The 24,801-nt window shown below is 45.5% G+C and overlaps 1 protein-coding gene across 16 annotated transcripts in view; it reads right to left on the bottom strand.

Annotated features, from left to right (window-relative positions):
• The window catches only part of LOC139259794 (RNA-binding motif, single-stranded-interacting protein 1-like), a 769,398-nt gene that overhangs the window by 70,943 nt on the left and 673,654 nt on the right, over positions 1-24,801 (bottom strand). For all 16 annotated transcript variants that reach the window (XM_070875543.1, XM_070875544.1, XM_070875545.1 and 13 more), the window contains one exon: positions 4,884-4,963. In XM_070875543.1, the coding sequence (XP_070731644.1) occupies positions 4,884-4,963 (80 nt within the window). The remainder of the gene's footprint in view (positions 1-4,883; positions 4,964-24,801) is intronic.

Below are 24,801 nucleotides of genomic sequence, written 5' to 3'. Positions count from 1 at the left end.
GAGGTTAAAGTAACAGTGACCTCAGTCTTTATTAAGACACCCCAGAGAGAGGAACAGGACTTAGGGGCGGCTTATATACAATGCTCCCAAGGGATGCTGGGATGCCTTGGGACTTCAGGGGATGAGCTCCCTGGTGGCAGAATATGGGAGTGCATGCTTTACAGATACACAACAACTAGAACTAGAGAGCATGAGCTTAGAATAAGGGACCACCCATTTAAAACTGAGATGAGGCGAAATTTCTTTTCTCAGAGGGTTGTAAATCTGTGAAAATCGCTGCCTCAGAGAGCTGTGGAAGCTGGGACATTGAATAAATTTGAGACAGAAATAGATAGTTTCTTAAACGATAAGGGGATAAGGGGTTATGGGGAGCGGGCAGGGAAGTGGACCTCAGTCCATGATGAGACCAGCCATGATCGTATTAAATTGCAGAGCAGGTTCGAGGGGCTGTATGGCCTACTCCTGTTCCTATTTCTTATGTTCTCATGTTCTTATGACTGCGCGGTCCAAGAAGACAGCTCACCACCACCTTCTCAAAGGCAATTCGGGATGGGCAATAAATGCTGGCCTTACCAGCAACGCCCACATCCCATGAATTAATTTTTTAAAAGGATAGAATTTGAATACAGGGTGTATGATTAAGAAGTTTGCAAATGACACTAAAATTGGCTGTGTGGTTGATAATGAAGAGGAAAGTCATGGACTGCAGGAGGATATCAATCTACTGGTCAGGTGGGCAGAGCAGTGGCAAATGTAATTTAATTCAGAGAAGTGTGAGGTAATGCACTTTGGGAGGGCTAATAAGGAAAGGGTATACACATTAAGCGGCAGGCCACTTAAAAGTGTAGATGAAAAAAGGAACTTTGGAGTGCTTGTCCATAGATCCCTGAAAGTAGGCCAGGTGGATAAGATGGTTAAGAAGGCATACAGAATGCTTGCCTTTATGGCCGAGGCATAGAACACAAGAGCAGAGAGGTTATGCTTAAATTGTATAATACTCTGGTTAAGCCACAGCTGGAGTATTGCGTGCAGTTCTGGCCGCCGTATTATAGGAAGGACGTGATTGCACTAGAGAGGGTGCAGAGTAGATTTACTAGGATGCTGCCTGGAATGGAGAATCTTAGCGATGAGGACAGATTGGATAGAAACATAGAAAATAGGTGCAGGAGTTGGCCGTTCGGCACTTCGAGCCTGCACCGCCATTCAATAAGATCATGGCTGATCATTCCCTCAGTACCCCTTTCCTGCTTTCTCTCCATTCCCCTTGATCTCTTTAGCCCTAAGGGCCATATCTCACTCCCTCCTGAATATATCCCATGAACTTGCATCAACAACTCTCTGCGGCAGGGAATTCCACAGGTTAACAACTCAGTGAAGAAGTTTCTCCTCATCTCAGTCTTAAATGGCCTACCCCTTATCCTAAGACTATGTCCCCTGGTTCTGGACTTCTCCAACATCGGGAATATTCTTCCCGCATCTAACCCTGTCCAGTCCCGTCAGAATTTTATACGTTTCTATGAGATCCCCTCTCATCCTTCTAAACTCCAGTGAATAAAGGCCCAGTTGATCCAGTCTCTCCTCATATGTCAGTCCAGCCATCCCTGGAATCAGTCTGGTGAACCTTCACTGCACTCCCTCAATAACAAGAATGTCCTTCCTCAGATTAGGAGACCAAAACTGAACACAATATTCCAGGTGAGGCCTCACCAAGGCCTTGTACAACTGCAGCAAGACCTCCCCTAGCTATGAAGGCCAACATACCATTTGCCTTCTTCACGACCTGCTGTACCTGCATGCCAACTTTCAATGACTGATGAACCATGACACCCAAATCTCGTTGCCCCTCCCCTTTTCCTAATCTAGCTAGGTTTGTACTCATTGGAACAAAGGAGGTTGAGAGGAGACCTCATGGAGATGTACAAAATTTTGGGGGGGAATATCATAGTGGATAGTAAGCGCCTATTTCCCTTGGCGGAGAGGTCAATTTCAAGGGGGCATAGTTTTAAGGTGGTTGGTGGAAGGTTCAAAGGGGCTTTGAGGGGCGGCTTCTTCACGCAGAGGGTTGTGGAGGTCTGGAAATTACTGCCTGGAAGGGTGGTGGATGCAGAAACCCTCACCACATTTAAAAGGTGCTTGGATGGGCATTTGAAGTGACATAACCTGCAGGGTTACGGACCGAGAGCTGCTAAGTGGGATTAGAGTAGATAATCTATTGTTGGCTGGCGCAGATATGATGGTAAGTATTGCAGGGAATCAAATACGGCCAGAGTGATCTCCTGGACTAGTCTCGATTGCCTGGATGGGGGAGTAGGAATTTTCCCAGATTTTTTCTCCCCCCCCCCCCCAATTGGCCTGGGTTTTTAAAACTAATTTTTGCCTCTCCCAGGAAATCACATGGCTCCAGTTGGGGTGGAGTGTAGAATGTTTCAGTGTAAGGGGTGTCGCAGTTGTGAGAGGCGGACTGGTTAGGCTGGCTGCTTTTTACCTTTCCGCCATTGTTCGTTGTTCATAGGTTTATTTGTAACCGAGGGCCGTGTGGCTCTTTGTCGGCCGGTGCAGACACAATGGGCCGAAATGGCCTCTGCGCTGTAGATTTCTATGTTTCTATGTAATTGAAAAGTAGAAACGTTATGCTAAATTTGTATCGAACCTTGATTATACCACACTTGGGAGTATTGTGTGCAGTTCTAATCGACACATTATAAAAAGAATATTGCGGCACTGGAGAGGGTGCAAGACTGATTTACAAGGATGATACCAGAACTGCGAGGTTATACCTATTAAGAAAGCATTAACAGGCTGGATCCCTTTTCTCTTGAAAAGAGAAGTTTGAGCGGCCCATTCAAAAGGTCGTGCATATGTTTTTTTCAATTTAAAAGATGTTTCACCGGCTGCAGGGTACCCCTGGAGCGCTAAAAGGGACATTGCTGATAGGCGACCCATCAAAGGTGTTCAAAATTATAAACAGTTTTGATAGAGTAGACACAGAGAGTGTTGCCACTTGTGGGGAAGTGCAAAACTAGAGGCCATCAATACAAGATAATCACCAAGAAATCAAATAGGTAATTCAGAAGAAATTATCCAGAGTGGTGAGAATGTGGAACTTGCTACTAGAGGGAGGCGAACAGTATAGATGCATTTAAGGGGATAAGCATATGAGAGAGAAGGGAATAGCGGGTTATGCTGATGAGTTCGATGAGGAAAGATGGGAGAAGGCTCAAGTGGAGCATAAACATGGACTGATTAGGCCGAATGGCCTGTTTCTGTGCTGTATATTCTCTGTAATTCTAATTCTATGTAATGCTTACAGGTTAGTTGCTGGTTTGTGATTTAAGGTGGCTGGGCTTTTTTTTTTGCTGTGTTTTAGATGTAAATATATGTTCTGTTGTTGCAGGGAAAAAAATTGCAAAGAAAAGTTCATGGTCACTTGTTCAAGTAACATTTTCATCAGTTATGATGACCAAAGTGAGACGATGCGTCCTGCTTGGAGGCCACACAGCAGCACATTCAGTGCACACACATGGCGTAACTCCTTTACTTCAAAGCTCTGAGTGGAATTGGCTCAGCATATACTTCAATAACATCGTTGGGACCTCACTCAATGATTTGTTGAAGTGTCAGTCTAGATTGTGGAGTATGTACACTTCAAGTCGCTGGAGAAATATTACCAACAATGTCTCTGCAAGGTCCTACAAATCCCCTGGGAGGACAGACACACCAACATTAGCGTCCTCGACCAGGCCAACATCCCCAGCATTGAAGCACTGACCACACTTGATCAACTCCACTGGGCAGGCCACATTATCCACATGCCAGACAGGAGACTCCCAAAGCAAGCGCTCTATTCGGAACTCCTTCATGGCAAACGAGCCAAAGGTGGCAGAGGAAACATTACAAGCACACCCTCAAAGCCTCCTTGATAAAGTGCAACCTCCCCACTGACACCTGGGAGTCCCTGGCCAAAGATTGCCCTAAGTGGAGGAAGTGCATCCAGGGAGGCACTGAGCACCTTGAGTATCGTCGCCGAGAGCATGCAGAAATCAAGGGCAGGCAGCGGAAAAAGGGTGCGGCAAATTTGTCCCACCCTCCCTTACCCTCAATGACTATCTGTCATACCTGTGACAGGGACTGTGGCTCTTGTATTGGACTGTTTAGCCACCTAAGGACTCATGTTAAGAGTGGAAGCAAGTTTTCCTCGATTCCAAGGGACTGCCTATGATGATGACGATGACTTAAACCTATTATCTTCTGATTTTACACCATTCCATGGGATGATTAGATTTATTTTTTGGCTCAGCTCGTTACCACATGGTAAAGTCCACAAATTAGATAAATCATCAATTTTTTCAGGGATGGTACTGACCAGGGCACTAGGACATTTTCATTCAAATATGGCCATTTTACATACACTTGAACAAGCAGATGGGGCTTGGTTTTACAGCTAACCATAAAGATTTCTTCAATAACTTGTTGAAGTGTCAATCCGGATTGTGTAATCAAGGCCTGCAGTATGGCTTAAACCTATGATCTTCAGATTGTACACTATTCCAAAGGATGATTGGATCCCTTAACACCTTTTGCCCTCGGTTGTAATATACCATCTCCATTTTGGAAGAAATTTGAATAGTTTTTTTCTGCATTATCCAATAGCAGTTTGGCTAATGCAATTATTATCCCTTATTCAGTAAAATTCAGGATTATGAAATAAATCGATTGGTTTGTACCGATATCCTTCAAACACTATGACTAGGAATCCCACAGTGTATTAGGTTTGCTCAGAAGCAATCATATTTCATGCATTTTTTTCTTCATCATCAACAACAAAGTAATTAGTTCCAACAATCCACATCTACAGCAGTTTAACAAAGGTTATCAAAACTCACCAGGGACGCCAGGCAGGGTCTTAATAAATTTTCCATTAAAATGTGCGATGACTGCTTCACACTTCTCTGTTGATTCCATCCTGGAAAAGGGAGAACAAAAATGATTACTGAGGATTGTAGAATTATCTGAAAATGCATTAACCTTTGTCTTTTAATCTCAAATGCACATTACTAGGAAATAGATATCATTTTTATTTTTTAATGTTCTTTCCCCGGTTATATCTGCACTTCATAACTTACCTACCAACTATCATATTATCTTCCTAACATGCAGAGTTGTCTGGACAAAAACTGTTCCCTGATTGTGTGACAGTGCAGGATAGGTTCCTAGTGGGGTATTTCCTTATCCTCAGGTAACTTAAGTTATTAAGTGTCTTACACCGCTGAGAAATGCTGATAGTTACCCACTGAGTGGTTGAATTTGAATGACAGTTGCTGCTGAGATTCTACTGCAAACATTCAGTTTTTAAACAATCAAAAATTATTTTCAAGCATTGGCTGTTCTTTTCAAACACAAGGAAAAGATGAAAAGGTGTGTCACTTCGATTGTAAATGGTGTAAAGCATCTCACAAAATTTCTTTGTTTCAGTTTTCTTTAACATTTTGTTCATCCTCAGATTGAGTTTGTTAATTAAAACTAAATTTAATGGCTTTCATTTAAGTTTATTTACAAAGAGATAATTTGAAAAAACAGGCACTTCAAAGGCATTCCATTTTTGAAATGCTAATGTCGGTTTTTTTGAAGCAGAACTGAAACCTGCTAGTGAATGTTTGTTATCCTTGGTAATGCACTTATTATGCTAATCTCCACTTTTCATCCTGGATTCCTGTCACACTTAAAAAGAGTCAGGAATTGGTTGCAAAAGTATCACCTGGCACCAAAAAATCTACGACGGCATAGGCCCAAATTCTTAATCACGACTCAAAAAAGATCCTCCAATTTTATTGAACTAAATGTAATTTTTGATTGAATAATTTATATACCAACAGATTTAAAATTCACTAATTCCATTCTATGGCCATGAAAAATTCCAAAACAGATGTTTGCCAAGTACAGAAATTTTGGAAAAAATGTTTGAAACATATGGCAATCACTGAATAAACCATATATATTTAAATTCTATTATCTGGGCTTTTAGATTATTTGTTTGGATGTACACCATGGAAACTTGCAGCTCACAATTCGATTGTCCATTCAAGACATCAAAAAGCAAATCCAAGTGATCATAAAAAAATACATTTGTAATTTGAATGTATCTAACTATATCATATTAATGGATCGATTAACTGCTCTGCTACTGGCTGATTTCAAGCAGGAGATTGACACGTTACAATGCTGGATGCTGGAGATGCCAGTACATTGCTAGTATGCAGCATTTCTAAGATGTCTTACTCAGGATTTTTCAAACATCTTAATGGTCTCCTATCCTGCTCCCTCCATAGACTCCAACTTGTTCAAAACTAATCTTCTATTGAATCCAATCGTCCATACTAAGCTACAATGGTCCCCTGTTCCCAAACACATAGGGGTTGATTTTAACCCTACCCACCCTGTGGAAACCGGGTGCACAGGCAATTAAAAACTTGCCTGCCAGAACTCGATACTTTCCTGCTGTCTCCGATATTAACCGGAGGGTTCTGCAGGTGGATGAAGCGCCCACCTAAAGCAGGTGGGAACTTCATGAATTTATACAAATTAGGAACTTATTACATGCACAGGACCCCAATAGCATTTTAACTGGGCCCTGAGTGGGGAAGGTGCTACGGCAGCTAGTGGGAAGGACGAAGAAGCTTTCCGGGGAGTCAAAAGATTACCCTTGTGGGGCCAGGAGGAGCAGGAGTGGTCCTCTGAATCCCACGAGGAAAGTCACAGCCTTCCCTATTCCCGACTACTCTACCACCCTTCCCTCCCGCAAGACCTTCATGAAATCCCCTCCCTGCCATTTACCTGGAAGGCAGTGGTTGGCCAAGGACTGTTCGATCTTCCCCTGTTTGTAGCTGCTCTGTGACCATCTTCTCGCTGTTCTAGCCAGGAAAGTGTCCATAAGTGAGGCTCAGGAGTTAAATTACCCCAGGCCTGAAATTTAGGCCACCGTGTAAGTTTTATACGTATCCCGTCCCACACTTCCTATAAACTGCTCTAGGTTAAACTTGACCCCAGAAATTTAAACTTCACATCCTTTGCATCAGCCACTACCTTACCTTCCTTTGAAACCTCCTCGAGCCTTGCGTCGCCATCTGCATTCTTCAGCCCTCCAATGCACCATTCCCTCCACCAGTGGTGGCACTTCCTTCAATCTCATCGGGCCTACCATCTGGAACTCCATCCCTAAACCCCTTTCTTGCTATTTCTCTCTTTTGCCTTTAGAAGCCTTTTTAAAATCTAACTTTTCTATTCTTTTTGGCCATCTCTCCTATTATGGCTTGGGGCTCTTTTTTGTTTTTCCTTCTGTGAAGCACCCGAGGATTTTATAAAAATATTAAAAGAAAGAAAGACTTGCATTTATATAGTGCCTTTCACGACCACCTAAAGCACTTTACAGCCAATGAAGTCCTTTTTGAAGTGTAGTCACTGTTGTAATGTAGTCAATTAACAATGCTATATAATGAAAATTGTTCTGTATTTATTGTTCAATACCTATGACTACCTCTCTTAAAAAAAGAAAAATGTTCCCAGTTTAACACACTTCTCATTTTTCCCTATTCTACGAACAGTTCACTCAGTATTGAAATAAAAAGATGCAACAAATATAACAATCACTATTTTTTTAATATTTATAATGACACCACCCAATAAAATAAACAACTTTTTAAATTAAGCTTATCGGGTTTTTGTCATTTTCAGAGTAAAGAAGAAAGATTGCATTTCTATAGCGCCTTTCATGGCCTCAGGTCGTCCCAAAGCACTTTACAGCTAATTAAGTACTTTTGAAATGTTGTCATTCTTGTAATGCAGTAAATCATTAACCAGCCCACCATTTCCCATGGATTTATCATCAGGTACAAATAGTGGTGAAATGTACATATTATAAAAATGCTATTTAAAACAAAAATCCTTTCCTTTCTGCTGAAGATCTCTCTCTTGAAAATCCACGGGAGCTCAGCTTGGCACCTGCCATAACTCCGATAGGAAAGCAGTGGAATTACAGGGATCCTGTCCAGGATTACTCCTTGTATGGGGCAGAGATCTGCATCAATTTTGCTTGGACTGAGCTGGCAGTCTCTGGAGATGTGCCTGCCTACCCCATGCAAATTAGGTTTCTTTCCACTGATCTTAAACTCCTGCGGGGTCAGTGCTGGAGGTCATTAGTGGATGCAATTCCAGTGAAACTGCCAGGATCATGCCCTGAGAAATTTTGGAGGACTCTTATTTAAAATATAAGTACCTGAAAATTTATTTTTAAAAAGGCATCCTTAAATTGAGCTGATCATGCCACTGCATACGACATACTGTATGTATTCACATTCTGATAGTTTGTCAGAAGAATTACCCAGGAGGGGTGTGGCAATATGGAACTGCAGTTTCCTACACTGATCCAGATCACAAACAGATGATCTGTCTGAAGCTTGGAATCATTCCTTAGTTTTATTAGGGCTGTTCTTCATTTTACAAAAACATTTGGTTTAGGAGACTTTCCTTTGGTTCAATTAGTTAAAGCAGTGAGAAGTGAGGGCCAAAACCATCAGGATGTATTATCCTCCTCCAGTATTGAGTTAGCTTTGCAGCCAGGGCAACAGTAGAGATACTACAATTGGTCTTGGTGCAACAATCACCCAAGGTGAGGACAGAATATGATTTTAATGATGCCCTCATTGATTGACTAGCTTGCCAACACTCATTATCCAGGCTCACAGATGAAGAATGGTCACTTGGGTGAGGTATGAGACTGCCGGGCACCAATGGAACTGCACCCAGGCAAGGAGTCAACACCTTCTGGAAGAGGGAAGAAAATTGGCTGAAAGAGGTGAAAAAATGCTTCTGTTGAGTCTTCCAATTAAATATCAACAGCTAGAATGAATCTTACTAATAACTAAACTTATAACAATTAAGTAATCATGCCAAGTTATTTCTCTAAACCTGATGAAATGTAGTTATATTTTGTAACCTACATACATTAGAATCATAATCTAATTTAAAGGAAAACTGTTGCTATGCATCATTGAAATGTCATGCATGGATGCCAGCATGATGCATCACAATGATGTAAAACACATTTCAATGTCTCTGCAAAGAGGTTTGTCAAACATTTTGTCAAGACAAGGAATGTGGAGTGTGAGGGGGAATATCCAGTTAACATGGTCCACGTGGGTACCAATGGCATAGGTAGGACAAACAAAAGATGTTCTGCTGAGGGATTATGAGCATCTAGGGGCCAAAGTAAAAAGCAGAACCACAAAGGTAATAATCTCTGGATTATTACCTGAGCCACGAGCAAATTTGCAAAGGGTAAATAAGATCAGAGAGTTAAACACGTGGCTCAAAGACTAGTGTGGGAGAAATGGGTTTTGGTTTGTGGGACACTGGCACCAGTACTGGGGTAAGAGGGAGCTGTTCCTAAGTGGGACGGGCTCCACTTAGACCATGTTGGGACTAGGGTCCTGGCGAATCGAATAACTAGGGCTGCAGAGAGGGCTTTAAAATAATTGGTGGCGGGGGGGTTCAGGTGAGCAGAAATTTAAAAAGTCAAAGAAAAAGGAGAAGGCAATAGAGCAGGGTAGCACTGGGGGAAATGAAAACCAGAACATGCCAGGAAGGGACAGAATGAAAAACATAAAAGTGTATCAGAAAGTGGGGTCAAAGCAGGAAAAAAATGGTTAAAAAACAAATTTAAAAGCTCTTTATCTGAATGCACACAACATTCGTAACAAAATAAATGAGTTGATGGCACAAATAGATATAAATGTGTATGATCGGTTAGCTTTTACAGAGACGTGGTTGCAAGGTGACCAAGGCTGGGAACTAAATATTCATGGGTATTTGACAATTCGGAAGGACGGACAGAAAGGAAAAGGAGGTGGGGTAGCTCTGTTAATAAAGGATGAGATCAGTGAGAAATGATATTGGCTCAGAAGATCAAGATGTTGAAATCAGTTTGGGAGGAGATAAGGAATAATAAGGGGGAAAAGTCGCTGGTGGGCATAGTCTATAGGCCCCCTAATAGTAGCTATACTGTTGGACAGAGTATAAATCAAGAAATAATGGAGGCTTGTAAAAAAGGAACGGCAATAACCATGGGCGATTTTAACCTTCATATTGATTGGACAAATCAAATTGGCCAAGGTAGCCTTGAGGAAGAGTTCATAGAGTGTATCCGGGATATACTCCAGTATACATTCCTTTCTGGTGTAAAAACACAAAAGAAATAGTGGCCCAAGCATGGCTAACAAACGAAATTAAGGATAGTATTCGATTCAAAGAGGTGTTATACAAACTTGCCAGAAAAAGTAGCAAGCCTGAGGATTGGGAGCAGTTTAGAATTCAGCAAAACAGGACCAAGAGATTGATTAAGAGGGGAAAAATAGAGTACGAGAGTAAACTTGCAAGGAACATAAAAACCGACTGCATAAGTTTCTACAAGTACGTAAAAAGAAAAAGATTAGTGATGACAAATGTAGGTCCTTTACAGACAGAAATGGGAGAATTTATAATGGGGAATAAGGAAATGGCAGAACAATTAAATAAATACTTTGGTTCCGTCTTTAAGGAAGAGGACACAAATAACGTCCCAGAAATGCTAGGGGACCAAGGGTCTAGTGAGCAAGATGAATTAAAGGAAATGATTATTAGTAAGAAAATAATGCTGGAGAAACTAATGGGACTGAAGGCCGATAAATCCCCAGGGTCTGATGATCTGCATCCCAGAGTACTAAAAGAGGTAGCAATGGAAATAGTAGATGCATTGGTTGTCATCTTCCAAAATTCTATAGATTATGGAACAGTTCCTGCAGATTGGAGGGTGGCAAATGTAACCCCACTATTTAAAAAAGGAGGGAGAGAGAAAACAGGGAACTACAGACCGGTTAGCCGAACATCAGTAGTAGGAAAAATGCTGCAGTCTATTATAAAGGATGTGATAATGGCACACTTAGATAATATCAATGGGATTAGACTAAGACAACATGGAGTTATGAAAGGAAAATCATGTTTGACAAATCTATTGGAGTTTTTGAGGATGTAACTGATAGAATAGATAAGGGAGAACCAGTGGATGGAGTGTATTTGGATTTTCAGAAGGCCTTTGATAAAGTCCCACATAAGAGGTTAGTGTGCAAAATTAAAGCACATAGGATTGGGGGTAATGTACTGGCATGGATTGAAAATTGATTAACTGACAGGAAACAGAGAGTAGGAATAAACAGGTCTTTTTCAGGGTGGCGGGCAGTGACTAGTGGGAGTACCACAGGGATCAGTGCTTGGGCCCCAGCTATTCACAATATATAATACATATATATATATATAAATGATATGGATCAGGGAACCAAATTAATATTTCCAAGTTTGCTGATGACACAAAACTAGGTGGGATTGTGAGTTGTGAGGAGGATGCAAAGACGCTGCAAGGCAATTTAGATAGGTTGAGTGAATGGGCAAACACATGGCAGATGCAGTATAATGTGGATAAATGTGAAGTTATCCACTTTGGTAGGAAAAACATAAGGACAAAGTATTATTTAAATGGTGATGGCTTGGGAAGTGTCGATGTATAGAGGGACCTGGGTGTCCTTGTACACTAGTCATCGAAAGCAAGCATGCAGGTGCAGCAAGCAGTTAGGAAGGCAAATGATATGTTGGCCTTCATTGCAAGAGGATTTGAGTACAGGAGCAAAGATGTCTTACTACAGTTATACAGGGCCTTGGTGAGACCGCACCTGGAATAGTGTGTGCAGTTTTGGTCTCCTGACCCAAGAAAGGGTATACTTGTCACAGAGGGAGTGCAGCGAAGGCTCATCAGACCGATTCCTGGAATGGTAGGACTGTCGTATGAGGAGAGATTGGGTCGACTAGGCCTGTATTCACTAGAATTTAGAAGAATGAGAACTGGTTGGCAGACAGGAAGCAGAGAGTCGGAATAAACGGGTCCTTTTCAGAATGGCAGGCAGTGACTAGTGGAGTGCCGCAGGGCTCAGTGCTAGGACCCCAGCTCTTTACAATATACATCAATGATTTGGATGAAGGAATTGAGTGTAATATCTCCAAGTTTGCAGATGATACTAAACTGGGTGGCGGTGTGAGCTGTGAGGGGCATGCTAAGAGGCTGCAGGGTGACTTGGACAGGTTAGACGAGTGGGCAAATGCATGGCAGACGCAGTATAATATGGATAAATGTGAGGTTATCCACTTTGGGGGCAAAAATGCGAAGACAAGAATATTATCTGAATGGCAGCAGATTAGGAAAAGGGGAGGTGCAACGACACATGGGTGTCATGGGACATCAGTCATTAAAGGTTAACATACAGGTACAGCAGGCGGTGAAGAAGGCAAATGGTATGTTGGCCTTCATAGCTAGGGGATTTGAGTATAGGAGCAGGGAGGTCTTACTGCAGTTATACAGGGCCTTGGTGAGGCCTCACCTGGAATATTGTGTTCAGTTTTGGTCTCCTAATCTGAGGAAGGACGTTCCTGCTATTGAGGGAGTGCAGCGAAGGTTCACCAGACTGATTCCCAGGATGGCTGGACTGACATATGAGGAGAGACTGGATCGACTGGGTCTGTATTCACTGGAGTTTAGAAGGAGGAGAGGGGATCTCATAGAAACATATAAAATTCTGATGGGACTGGACAGGTTAGATGCAGGAATAATGTTCCCGATGTTGGGAAAGTCCAGAACCGGGGACATAGTCTAAGGATAAGGGGTAAGCCATTTAGGACTGAAATGAGGAGAAACTTCTTCACTCGGAGTTGTTAACCTGTGGAATTCCTTGCCGCAGAGAGTTGTTGATGCCAGTTCATTGGATATATTCAAGAGGGAGTTAGATATGGCCCTTACAACTAAGGGGATCAAGGAGATGGAGAAAAAGCAGGAAAGGGGGACTGAGGGAATGATCAGCCATGATCTTATTGAATGGTGGTGCAGGCTCGAAGGGCCGAATGGCCTACTCCTGCACCTATTTTCTCTGTTTCTATGAGAGGGGATCTCATTGAAACGTATAAAATTCTAACGGGGTTGGATAGACTGGATGCGGGGAGGACGTTTCCCCTGGCTGGGAAGTCTAGAACAAGGGGTCACAGTCTCAGGATATGGGGAGAAAATTTAGGACCGAGATGACGAGAAATTTTTTTGGTGAACCTGTGGAATTCTCTACCACAGAAGGCTGTGGAGCCCAAGTCACTGAATATATTTAAGAGGGAGATAGAAAGATTTCTAGACACAAAAAACATCAAGGAGTATGGGGAAAAAGCAGGAATATGGTATTGAGATAGAGGGCTCAAGTTTTGCCCCTGCCGATTTTTGGCGCACTCACCCAAGGTGCGCTGACTTCCTACAATAAAAACGGCGCCAAAAAGTTGTCCCCGCATTCTGGCCGCTCTGTGGCATCTCCCATGGCTTGGCACGGCGTGGCAATTCAATTGGGAGGCGGAGCTAGAGCCCTGCACTCAAAAGAGTGCCGGCAGCTCAATGCATGTGCACTGGAGGTTTCGTGCATGCGCAGTAGCTCCTCTGCAGCATGGGACATGATGTCCCGCCCCTATCCCAGGCCGAGAGGCGTCACGACACGCGCCGGGCTGCTGCACGTCATAGAGTCCTGCATCTATCCACGGCCGAGTGACCTCCCGGGCCAAGGTAGGACTTGAGTTTTATTTTTTATTTATTGATGGTTGTGCTTTGTTTTTGTTTAGTGAGGAGAGTTTTGATTGGGGTGGGGAAGAATTTTGATGGGGAGGGGAGGAGTTTTGATGGGGGGTGGGCGGGGGGGGGGGGCGGTGAAAGAGTGTTTTGATGGGGGGGGGGGTGGTAATAACTGTTTTTATTTGGATATTTTGAAAAAAATTATGTAAATATGTTTTGCCTCTTTACTACTTTTATTTTTGTAGGGTTTAAGCTTCCATGAATGCTTCTCTTATATAGTAAATTAACTTTGCAAAGTTTGTCATATGTCCTGTATAGCTGTTTGATCCTACTCACATTCTTTAGTCAAGACATTAAGTACCTACCTGCGCTGATTTCTTAACTCTCTGAAAGGGCTTTCTGTGCGGCCACAAGTGGCCACATACGCTGGCCTAAGTTAGTTTGGAGCAACTATTAGCTGTGCAAACTGGCTTAAATGGGTGTAGGTGGCTGGTAACATCACCTTTTGAAAAAAATCTAAACTAAAAAAAATCCTAACTAACTCACTTACACTGGCTCAAATTGAATGTGCAGAATAGGGATTTTTAAGATACTCCAGAAAAATCAAGTTGCTCCGAAAAAACGGAGCAACTCCTGGGCAAATTTGGGCCTAGAGGATCAGCCATGATCATATTGAATGGCACTGCATACTCGACGGGCCAAATGACCACAACTACTCCTATTTTCTATGTTTCTATGTTTCCTTGAACAGTACGTTGCAGACCCAACCAAAGAGCAGGCAGGCTATCTTAGATGTGGTACTGTGTAATGAGACAGGATTAATAAACAATCTCCTAGTAAAGGATCCTCTAGGAATGAGTGACGACAGCATGATTGAATTTCAAATTCAGTTGGAGGGTGAGAAAGTTAGATCTCAAACCAGTGTTCTAACCTTAAACAAAGGAGACTTACAAAGGTATGAAGTCAGAATTGGCTAAAGTGGACTGGGAAAATAGATTAAAGTGTGGGGCGGTTGATGAGCAGTGGCAGACATTGAAGGAAATATTTCATAATTCTCAACAAGGAAAGATTGTAAGAGAAGGGATAACCATCCGTAGCTAACAAAGGAAATAAGGGATGATATCAAATTGAAAACAAGGGCATACAAAGTAGCCAAGACCAATGGGAGGCCAAGGGTTGGGGAACTTTTAAAAGCCAGCAAAGAACGACTAAAAAAATGATTAAGAGAGGGAAGATAGATTATGAAAGTAAACTAGCACAAAATAGAAGAACAGATAACAGGTACATAAAAAGGAAAAGAGTGGCTAAAGTAAAATAGAGCCAACATGGTTTTATGAAAGGGAAATCATATTTGACAAATTTGCTGGAGTTCTTTGAAGATGTAATGAGCAGGGTGGATAAAGGGGAACCAGTGGGTGTGGTGGATTTGAATTTCCAGAAGGCATTCAATAAGGTGATACGTAGAAGGTTACTGCACAAGATTAAAGTTCATGGGGTTGAGGGTAATATATTAGCATGGAGAGGGGATTGGCTAACTAACAGAAAACAGAGAGTAAGGATCAATGGGTCATTTTCCGGTTGGGAAATTGCAACTAGTGGGGTGCCGCAGGGATTGGTGCTGGGGCCTCAACTATTTACAATCTATATTAATGACTTGGATGAAGGGAGTAATGTAGCCAAGTTTTCTGATGATACAAAGATGGGTGGGAGAGCAAATTGTGAGGACACAATAAAACTGCAAAGGGATATAGACAGGCTAAGTGAGTGGGCAAAAATTTGGCACATGGAGTATAATGTGGGAAAATGCGAGGTTATCCACTTTGGCAGAAAAAATAGAAAAGCAAATTACAATTTAAATGGAGAAAAATTGCAAAGTGCTGCAGTACAGAGGGACCTGTGGGTCCTTGTGCATGAAACCCAAACAGTAAGTATGCAGGTACAGCAAGTAATCAGGAAGGAGGAGTATAGAAAGTCCAGGGGTGAGATCAAAAGAAAGCAAAGCGAGAGCATGAAAAATTCTTGGCAAGCAAGATCAAGAAAAACCCAAAGATGTTTTATAAATATATTAAGAGCAAGAGGATAACTAAAGAAAGGGTAGAGCCTATTAGAGACCATAAGGGTAATTTGTGTGTGGAGGCGGAAGATGTGGGTATGCTTCTTAATGAATATGTTCAGCCATGAACTCATTGAATGGCGGTGCAGGCTAGAAGGGCCGAATGGCCTACTCCTGCACCTATTTTCTATGTTTCTATGTTTCTAATACTTTACATCTATTTTCACAAAAAATGGGAGGAAAAGCAATGTGAGGAGGACACAAAATCTGCAAAAGGACATAGACAGGCTAAGTGAGTGGGCAAAAATTTGGCAGATGGATTGTAATATTGGAAAGTGTGAAGTCATGCACTTTGGCAGAAAAAAAATCAAAGAGCTGGTTATTATTTAAATGGAGAGAGATTGCAAAGAGCCGCAGTACAGCGGGACCTGGGGGTACTTGTGCAAGAATCACAAAAGGTTAGTATGCAGGTATATTCAAGAGGGAGTTAGATGTGGCCCTTGCGGCTAAGGGGATCAAGGGGTATGAAAGAAAGCAGGGAAGGGATACTGAGGGAATGATCAGCCATGATCTTATTGAATGGTGGTGCAGGCTCGAAGGGCTGAATGGCCTACTCCTGCACCTATTTTCTATGTTTCTACGTTATAGCAAGTGATCAGGAAGGCCAATGGCATCTTGGCCTTTATCGCAAAATGGATGGAGTATAAAAGCAGGGAAGTCTTGTTACAGTTGTACAAGGTATTGGTGAGGCCGCACCTGGAATACTGCATGCAGTTTTGGTTTCCATATTTACGAAAGGATATACTTGCTTTGGAGGCAGTTCAGAGAAGGTTCACTAGGTTGATTCCGGGGATGAGGGGGTTGACTTATGAGGAAAGGTTGAGTAGGTTGGGCCTCTACTCATTGGAATTCAGAAGAATGAGAGGTGATCTTATCACAATGTATAAGATTATGAGGGGGCTTGACAAGGTGGATGCAGAGAGGATGTTTCCACTGATAAGGGAGACTAGAACTAGAGGGCAAAATCTTAGAATAAGGGGCCACCCATTTAAAACAGAGATGAGGAGAAATTTCTTCTCTGAGGGTTGTGGATCTGTGGAACTCACTGCCCCAGAGAGCTGTGGTGACTGGGTCTTTGAATATATTTAAGGCGGAGATAGACAGAGTTTTGAGCGATAAGGGAATGGTTGTGGGGAGCGGGCAGGGAAGTGGAGCCGAGTCCTTGACAGATCAGCCATGATCTTATTAAATGGCAGAGCAGGCTCGAGGGGCCAAGTGGCCTAATCCTGCTCTTATTTCTTACATTCTATGTTCTTCCAACGCCTTTTAAAATAATGTAAAAATGGTTATGTTGTACCTCAGCTAATTCATAAGATTGAACAGGGTTGTTGAAGTAAAATGACAATGTTCATCATAAATTTCCGTAATAACACTTCTTCACTATATATTAACTAAGAATGTAAAAACCACAGTCAGCTACTCCATTCCCAGAAGGAATGCATCTTTCCTTTTCAATGTATCCCACAAAATGTTCAACAAAGACAATTTTTCAACTGAAAACTATTTTGAAGGGATCTATGAAGAACTGTGATAGTGCGTGCAGCTGTTGTTTTATTAATTTGTACCTTTTGTACCTTAGTGGAAAGACGAGACCAATCCTTGCTGTAATTGATCTCTGGAATAATACTTGTCTGTGTGTTACTGAATTACATACATGGTAGGGTGTTCGTCCTGAGATACCATGCGGGTTCTAAGCACAACAGATATGATAGCAGCATAAGACAAATGCAAAACTTAGATTGATGAATATCATATTGATCCAAGAAAAGCCTGCAACACTGTTGGCCATCCTAGTCTATGACAATTATAGGTATGGTAGCATAGTGGTTATGTTACTGGACAAGCAATTCAGAGACCTGGACAAATAATCCAGAAACGCAAATTCAAATCCCGCCATGGCAGTTTGTGAATTTGAATTCACTTAATTAAAAAGATCCCATGTCCCTATTTCGAAGAAGAGCAAGGGAGTTATCCCCAGTGTCCTGGCCAATATTTATCCCTCAATCAGCATAACAAAAACAGATTATCTGGTCATTATCACATTGCTGTTTGTGGGAGCTTGCTGTGCGCAAATTGGCTGCCGCATTTCCTACATTACAACAGTGACTACACTCCAAAAGTACTTAACTGGCTGTAAAGCATTTTGAGATGTCCGGTGCTGGTGAAAGGCGCTACATAAGTGCAAGTCTTTCTTTAATTAAATAAATCTGGATTAAATTTTAAAAACTAGCATCAGTAATGGTGCCCATGGGCCCAACTTTGCCCAAGCCGTTTTTTCGGCGCACTGACCTGAAGTGTGCCGACTTTGCGTGCTGGAAACAGCGCCGGGAAAAAGTCGCCCCATCCTCGCCGCTCTTGAGTCCCCGGAATCCTGGCATGGCGTGCATTCTGAAGTGGGGGGTGGAGCAACAGGCCAGTGCCGAAAACAGTGCCGGCACCTGCGCACATGCGCAGTGGCATCGGCCCGACGTGCGCGCATGCGCAATAGCAGCAAAACTTGGCACGGCCATTTTTAAAGTGCATTGCAGCTGTTATTCGTTGCATGCCAGGAGAGCTCTGAATCGAAATAGCTGGTGTGCTGAATGCAAGCAGCAGTGTCCTGCCTGAAATTAACTGTTGCATGCCTGGAAAAGTGTTTGGGATCATTGCAAAGTGCTGTTAAGTGTCTCAGAGGACTGTGTTTTGAAAAATCACAGTTTGACGAAGTGCAGTGGAAAAGTGTGTCAGAGCATTGCAAAAGTGCTGTTAGTGTCTCCGAGCAGTTGCAGCAATAATGCAGCAACGTCCACCAAGAACAAAGAATTTCTTGCATGACGAAGTCGAGTCACTAGTTACTGTCATTGAGAACAGATAGTAGCACCTGGATACCAGCAGAGGTCACACAAAAGTGCCACGCAAAGAGATGAAGAAACGCTGGAACGAAGTTGCAGAAGAATTCTGCGGATTGGTGATCAACAAGAGATCTGGAAGGCAGTGTAAAAAGTGGCAGGACCTTGGTCAAGTAGTTAGTGTAAGTGATAGTTCCATTTATTCAATGTAATTTCAATTGCAAATGTGACCAGCTGTATATAATCCCACACAGCAGAAAGACACCCTCTCTAAAAAGTTGCATTTTCATCTTTGCAGAAGAAACTGGCCCACAACAAAAGGGAAACAACTCGAACAGGAGAAGGACCGGCAAATCTACACCCACTGACACCCTTGGAAGAGAGGGTCGCTGCTTTGATTGGTCCTGCCTGGAGAAAAACCATCAGTACTGCACACACGTGAGGGAGTGGGTAAGTCCTGAAAATTCATCAGGGTCCTTCAAATCAACCTTCTGCCTGGCCTGCCATGTGTGAGCCTACTCATGCCACCTATTTCAATGTTCTGTTATATGTTGCAGAACTTGAGGACAATCCTCCTGATGATCCAAATCAAGATTCAGACGTGGACGAGCCTGAAGAGGAGAGCAACCCTCCAGAACAACATGGGCGTGAGGGGCACTTTGAGTGGATGTGGGAGGGGTTCAATGACAGGAGTGTTCTATTGAATCTTGAGGTGGTCAACATATCTCACTTGCCAGGCTCTTCCGTGATCAGTGGTTCGACGTCCTATGGTTTCCCACAGTCAGCGGTTGTAGGTCCCAGTGGTGATGGTGGTGGTGTTGTGCCACAGCATCGCAGACCCGTGGCCCCACCGTCCGAGGTTGCAGGTCCCAGTGGTGGTGGTGGTGGTGTTGTGCTGCAGCATTGCACACCCGTGGCTCCACCTTCCGAGGTTACAGGTCCCAGCAGTGGTGATGTGGTGCTGGTGCAATCAGCAGGGAACACCCAGGGTCCCAAGGTCCCAGCCTGCGCTTCCCAGTGGGATGCCACGAGCCAGATCCAATGGGAGGGGATGGAGACATGGACCACGCTCTCCTGAGATGCAGGATGCAACAGATGTGGTTCAGATGATGGCATTGGGTGGGGAGAGCACTGAGCTTACCCGATCACTACTGGACACCATAACTGGGGTGAGTGAGGAGGCAGCGGGACTGTCGGGAGAAGTAACAGTAACGGCACGGGAAATGGGAACCATGTCCGCTAACATCAGTGAGGGAATGGTGGCCATGAAGGATGGAATGTCAGAGGTAGTGGAAAGGGCAAAAGTTGCAATGACCAAGGCCATGAGGGAGGGAATGTCTGAGTTAGCTGCTGCAATAATGGAACACGCCCCGACCCCGCGCCCATTGACAGAATCAACTCCCACTCCAATACCCGCACCAAGCTCTGAACAGGTCGAGGCATCGCCCTCCAGCTTGCCGCCTGGGCCCTCCAACTTGCCACGTGACATTGACACCCCCTACCCTCAAGAGGTGCCCAGTGGCCAAGATGTTAGAAAGAAGAATCTTGGTGTGCACCCCAGAAACACTGTCACTGCCTGCGGGCAGGGGTCGTGGAGAACCCAAGACCAAGCGCGGCGGGCGGCCTTAGACTAAGGGGGATGAGAGATGGGTGCAGCCTTTCTTGGCTGCTGCTGTTTTTGTTTTTGTTGTTTATGTCACTTCACTCACTGTTCTAACTGTTCTCACATTGGATGTTTTTTGTAAGTTATGTAACTTTACACGTTTATAAGTGAACTTAAAGTTTAAGTGATCTTAAAGAGTAACGTTTGATACAAGAATATTTTTATTATACTAAAGTTAAGTACATTGCAACGTTTTGAGTAAAATATATTTTACATTAAAAATGAATCATGTCCAATTAATACAGCTCCAAAAAATAAATCCTCCTCTCCACACCCCCTACCCTCCCAGCCTCCCTGTTGTATAAAGGCCAGCATCTCTCTCTCTCTCGCTGGCTACCACCCCCACCCCCGAGAGACGGCATCCAGCCGCACTCAGTTCTCCAGTCGCTCTGGACTCCCAGTGTGCGTCTTCCCATCCCTATCCCAGGCCGAATGGCCTCACGCACAGGCCGGCCCGCTGTCTTTTCCGGGCCGACTTCAAAGATTAAGGTAGGATTTACTTATTTTTTATTTATACTTTAATGGTTTGAGCATTTCCTTGCAATGTTTGGTGCTTGGTTGTTGAGGTCCTCTCCAGTTCCCTTCCCTCCCCTATCCCTGCCCTAACATCTGCCGAATGTGTGCTGCTTTTTCTTCACTGCCCGCAAAGTTTTTCAGAGCTGGCCACATATGCTGACCGAAGTCGATTTGGAGTAAGCTTTTGCTGGCCAAAGTGGCATAAATGTCCAAAACTATCGTAAGTGTCTGGGAACGCCCCCTTTTGGAAAAAAAAACTGACCTAAAAAAAAAAATCATACCTAACTGACTTGCTCTGGAGCAAATTTTTTGGGGAAAATGGCATTTTTTTTAAACTTACGCCAGAAAAAACAACTTACTCCCAAAATAATTGATGCAAGGCATGGCCAATGTTGGGCCCTATGGGCCCAAGTTTCCACACGCGCCTAGAACGGCGCAGTCCCGACCTGGACGCCTGTTTTTCACGCCACAAAGTGCGCCTAAAAAAATCCTCCGTGTTCTCCACCTTCCTGCAGGTCCTCTGGCCCTCGGCGCAGCCAGCACGAGCTGTGGGGGGGCGGAGCCAGGTCCCTGCGCTGAAAACAGTGCCGGGACCTCTGCACATGCGCGCTACAGTGGGCACGCAAGTGCAGTAGCTCCAGGCGCCGAACTGTGTGGGAGGGGCCCGAAGCACGCAGCCCCTAGCCCTGGCCGAATGGCCTCACTGGGACTGCGTGAATAAGGCTCCTCCCACAACCAGCTCCTGCTTCCCCCCCCCCCCCCCGCCCCGACCAGACCCTACACTCGCTCCCCACCCACTCCTTGCCTCCGGACCAGACCCGATAACCCCCCTGCCTCCGGACCAGACCCGATACCCGCTCCCCGCACCCCCCCTGCCTCCGGACCAGACCCGATACCCGCTCCCCGCACCCCTCCTGCCTCCGGACCAGACCCGATACCCGCTCCCCCCCCCACCCTGCCTCCGGACCAGACCCGACACCCGCTCCCCGCCCCCCCCTGCCTCCGGACCAGACCTGACACCCGCTCCCCGCCCCCCCCGCCTCTGGACCAGACCCGATACCCGCTCCCCCCCCCACCCTGCCTCCGGACCAGACCCGATACCCGCTCCCCGCACCCCTCCTGCCTCCGGACCAGACCCGATACCCGCTCCCCCCCCCACCCTGCCTCCGGACCAGACCCGACACCCGCTCCCCGCCCCCCCCTGCCTCCGGAACAGACCTGACACCCGCTCCCCGCCCCCCCCGCCTCTGGACCAGACCTGACACCCGCTCCCCGCCCCCCCCTGCCTCCGGAACAGACCTGACACCCGCTCCCCGCCCCCCCCGCCTCTGGACCAGACCCGATACCCGCTCCCCGCACCCCCCCTGCCTCCGGACCAGACCCGATACCCACTCCCCGCACCCCTCCTGCCTCCGGACCAGACCCGACACCCGCTCCCCGCCCCCCCCGCCTCTGGACCAGACCCGATACCCGCTCCCCGCACCCCTCCTGCCTCCGGACCAGACCCGACACCCGCTCCCCGCCCCCCCCTGCCTCCGGAACAGACCTGACACCCGCTCCCCGCCCCCCCCGCCTCTGGACCAGACCCGACACCCGCTCCCCCCCCCCCGACTGGACCCGACCCAACCCGCGCTCCTGTTCCCGCTCCGCACCCCCTCCCCGACTGGACCCGACCTGAGCTCCTGTTCCCGCTCCGCGCCCCCCACCCCCCCCCCCCCGACTGGACCCGACCCAACCCGCGCTCCTGTTCCCGTTCCCCGCCCCCCCAACTGGACCCGCGCTCCTGTTCCCGCTCCCCGCCCCCCCGACTGGACCCGACCCGCGCTCCCGCCCCCTGACCCGACCCGACCCCCCCCCCCCCCCCACTGGACCCGACCCGACTCCCGCTCCCAGACTGGATCCGACCTGACCCCGACCTGACCCCTCTCTCTCTCTCTCTCTCTTTTCTTTCCCCTCCCCCTCTTTCCCCCCCCCTCTCTCTCTCTCTCTCTCTCTCCCTCTCCCTCCCTCCCTCTCCCCCTCCCCCTCACCCCCTCCCTCTCTTCCCCTCCCCCCGAACCGAACCGAACCTCCCCGACCCAACCCAACCCAACCCAACGCCGCCTACCTGTAAATCTGGTGCTGGGGACGGGCCCTGCCTGAAGTCTCGGGCCGGCCCGTTTAGCCTTCGGTCCCGAAAGGCCTGCCTGAAGCACTTTCACACAGGTAGGAAGATGGTTTATTTAATCTTTTCTTTGCTTATAAATGTTTATTCAGGTTGGATTTATTTGTATAATATTTGTATAAGGATTTATTATAGAATTTAATGACTTCCCTTCTCCCCCCCCTCCCCCCCCCACCTCGTTCTGGGCGCCTAATTTGTAACCTGCGCCTGATTTTTTAATGTGTAGAACAGGTTTTTTCAGTTCTACAAAAATCTTCACTTGCTCCATTCTACTTTAGTTTGGAGTACGTTTTCACTGTGGAAACTTTCAAATCAGGCGTCAGTGGCCGGACACACCCCCTTTTGAAGAAAAAATTCTGTTCCAAAGTAGAACTGTTCTACCTGACTAGAACTGCAGAAATAAAAATGTGGAGAATTGCGATTTCTAAGATAGTCCGTTCTCCACCAGTTGCTCCTAAAAATCAGGCGCAAATCATGTGGAAACTTGGGCCCTATGAAACTTCTCAATAGTCATAAAAACCCATCTGGTTCACTTAATGTCTTTCAGGGAAGGAAATCTGCCATCCTTGTCCGGTCTGGCCTTTATATGACTCCAGACCCACAGCAAAGTGGTCGACTCTTAACTACCCTCTGAAGTGGCCATTCAATCAAACCAGTATGACAAAGTATAATATGAATAAAACCAGATGAACCAGCTGGCTTCGACCGAGGCATCGGATTCGGACATGACAAAGGCACACCAGTTAACCCTGCAAAGTCCTCCTCACCAACATTTGGAGACTTGTGCCAAAATTGGGAGAGCTGTCCCGCAGACTAATCAAGCAGCAGCCTGACATAGTCATACTCACAGAATCATACCTTTCAGCCAACGTCCCAGACTCCTCCATCATCCCGGAGTATGTTCGGTCACATCGTCAGGACAGACCCATCAGCATTACAGTGGTATACATTTGGGAAGGAGTGGCCCTGGGAGTCCTCAACATTGACTCCGGATCCAATGATGTCTCATGGCGTCAGGTCAAACGTGGGCAAGGAAACCTCCTGCTGATTACCACCTACCGCCCTCCCTCAGCTAATGAATCAAAATTCCTCCATGTTGAACACCACTTGAAAGCAGCACTAAGGGTAGCGAGGGCACAGACTATCTGGGGGGGGGGGATTTCAATGTCCATCACCAAGAGTGGCTTGGTAGCACCACTACTGACCGAGCCCTGAAGGATATAGCTGCCAGACTGGGCCTGCGGCAGGTGGTGAGAGAATCAACACGAGAGAAAACATACTTGACTTCATCCTCACCAATCTACTTTTAACAGCATTGGCAGGAGTGACCACCTCACAGCCCTTGTGGAGACTAAGTCTCATCTTCACACTGAGGACACCCTCCATCAAGTTGTGTGGCACTATAAGCCGTGCTAAATGTTCCAGTACAGCTACAACACTGGCATCTATTCGACAATATGGAAAATTACCCAGGTATGTCCTGTCCTCAAAAAGCAGGACAAATCCAATCCGGTCAATTACCACCCCATCAGTCTACTCTCAATCATCAACAAAGTGGAAGGTGTCATCGACAGTGCTATCAAGCAGCACTCACCAATAACCTGCTCACCTATGCTCAGTTTGAGTTCTGCCAGGACCACTGGGCTCCAGGCCTCATTACAGCCTTGGTCCAAACATGGACAAAAGAGCTGAATTCCAGAGGTGAGGTGAGAGTGACTGCCCTTGACATCAAGGCAGCATTTGACCGAGTGTGGCATCAAAAATTGAAGTCAATGGGAATCAGAGCGAAAACTCTCCACTGGCCAGAGTCATACCTAGCACAAAGGAAGATATGTGATTGTTAGA

The sequence above is a fragment of the Pristiophorus japonicus genome, chromosome 3, assembly GCF_044704955.1.
Source record: "Pristiophorus japonicus isolate sPriJap1 chromosome 3, sPriJap1.hap1, whole genome shotgun sequence".
NCBI classification, from domain to species: Eukaryota; Metazoa; Chordata; class Chondrichthyes; family Pristiophoridae; genus Pristiophorus; species Pristiophorus japonicus.
Note: the sequence above shows the minus strand (reverse complement) of the source record. Positions and strands in the feature narration are given on the sequence as shown.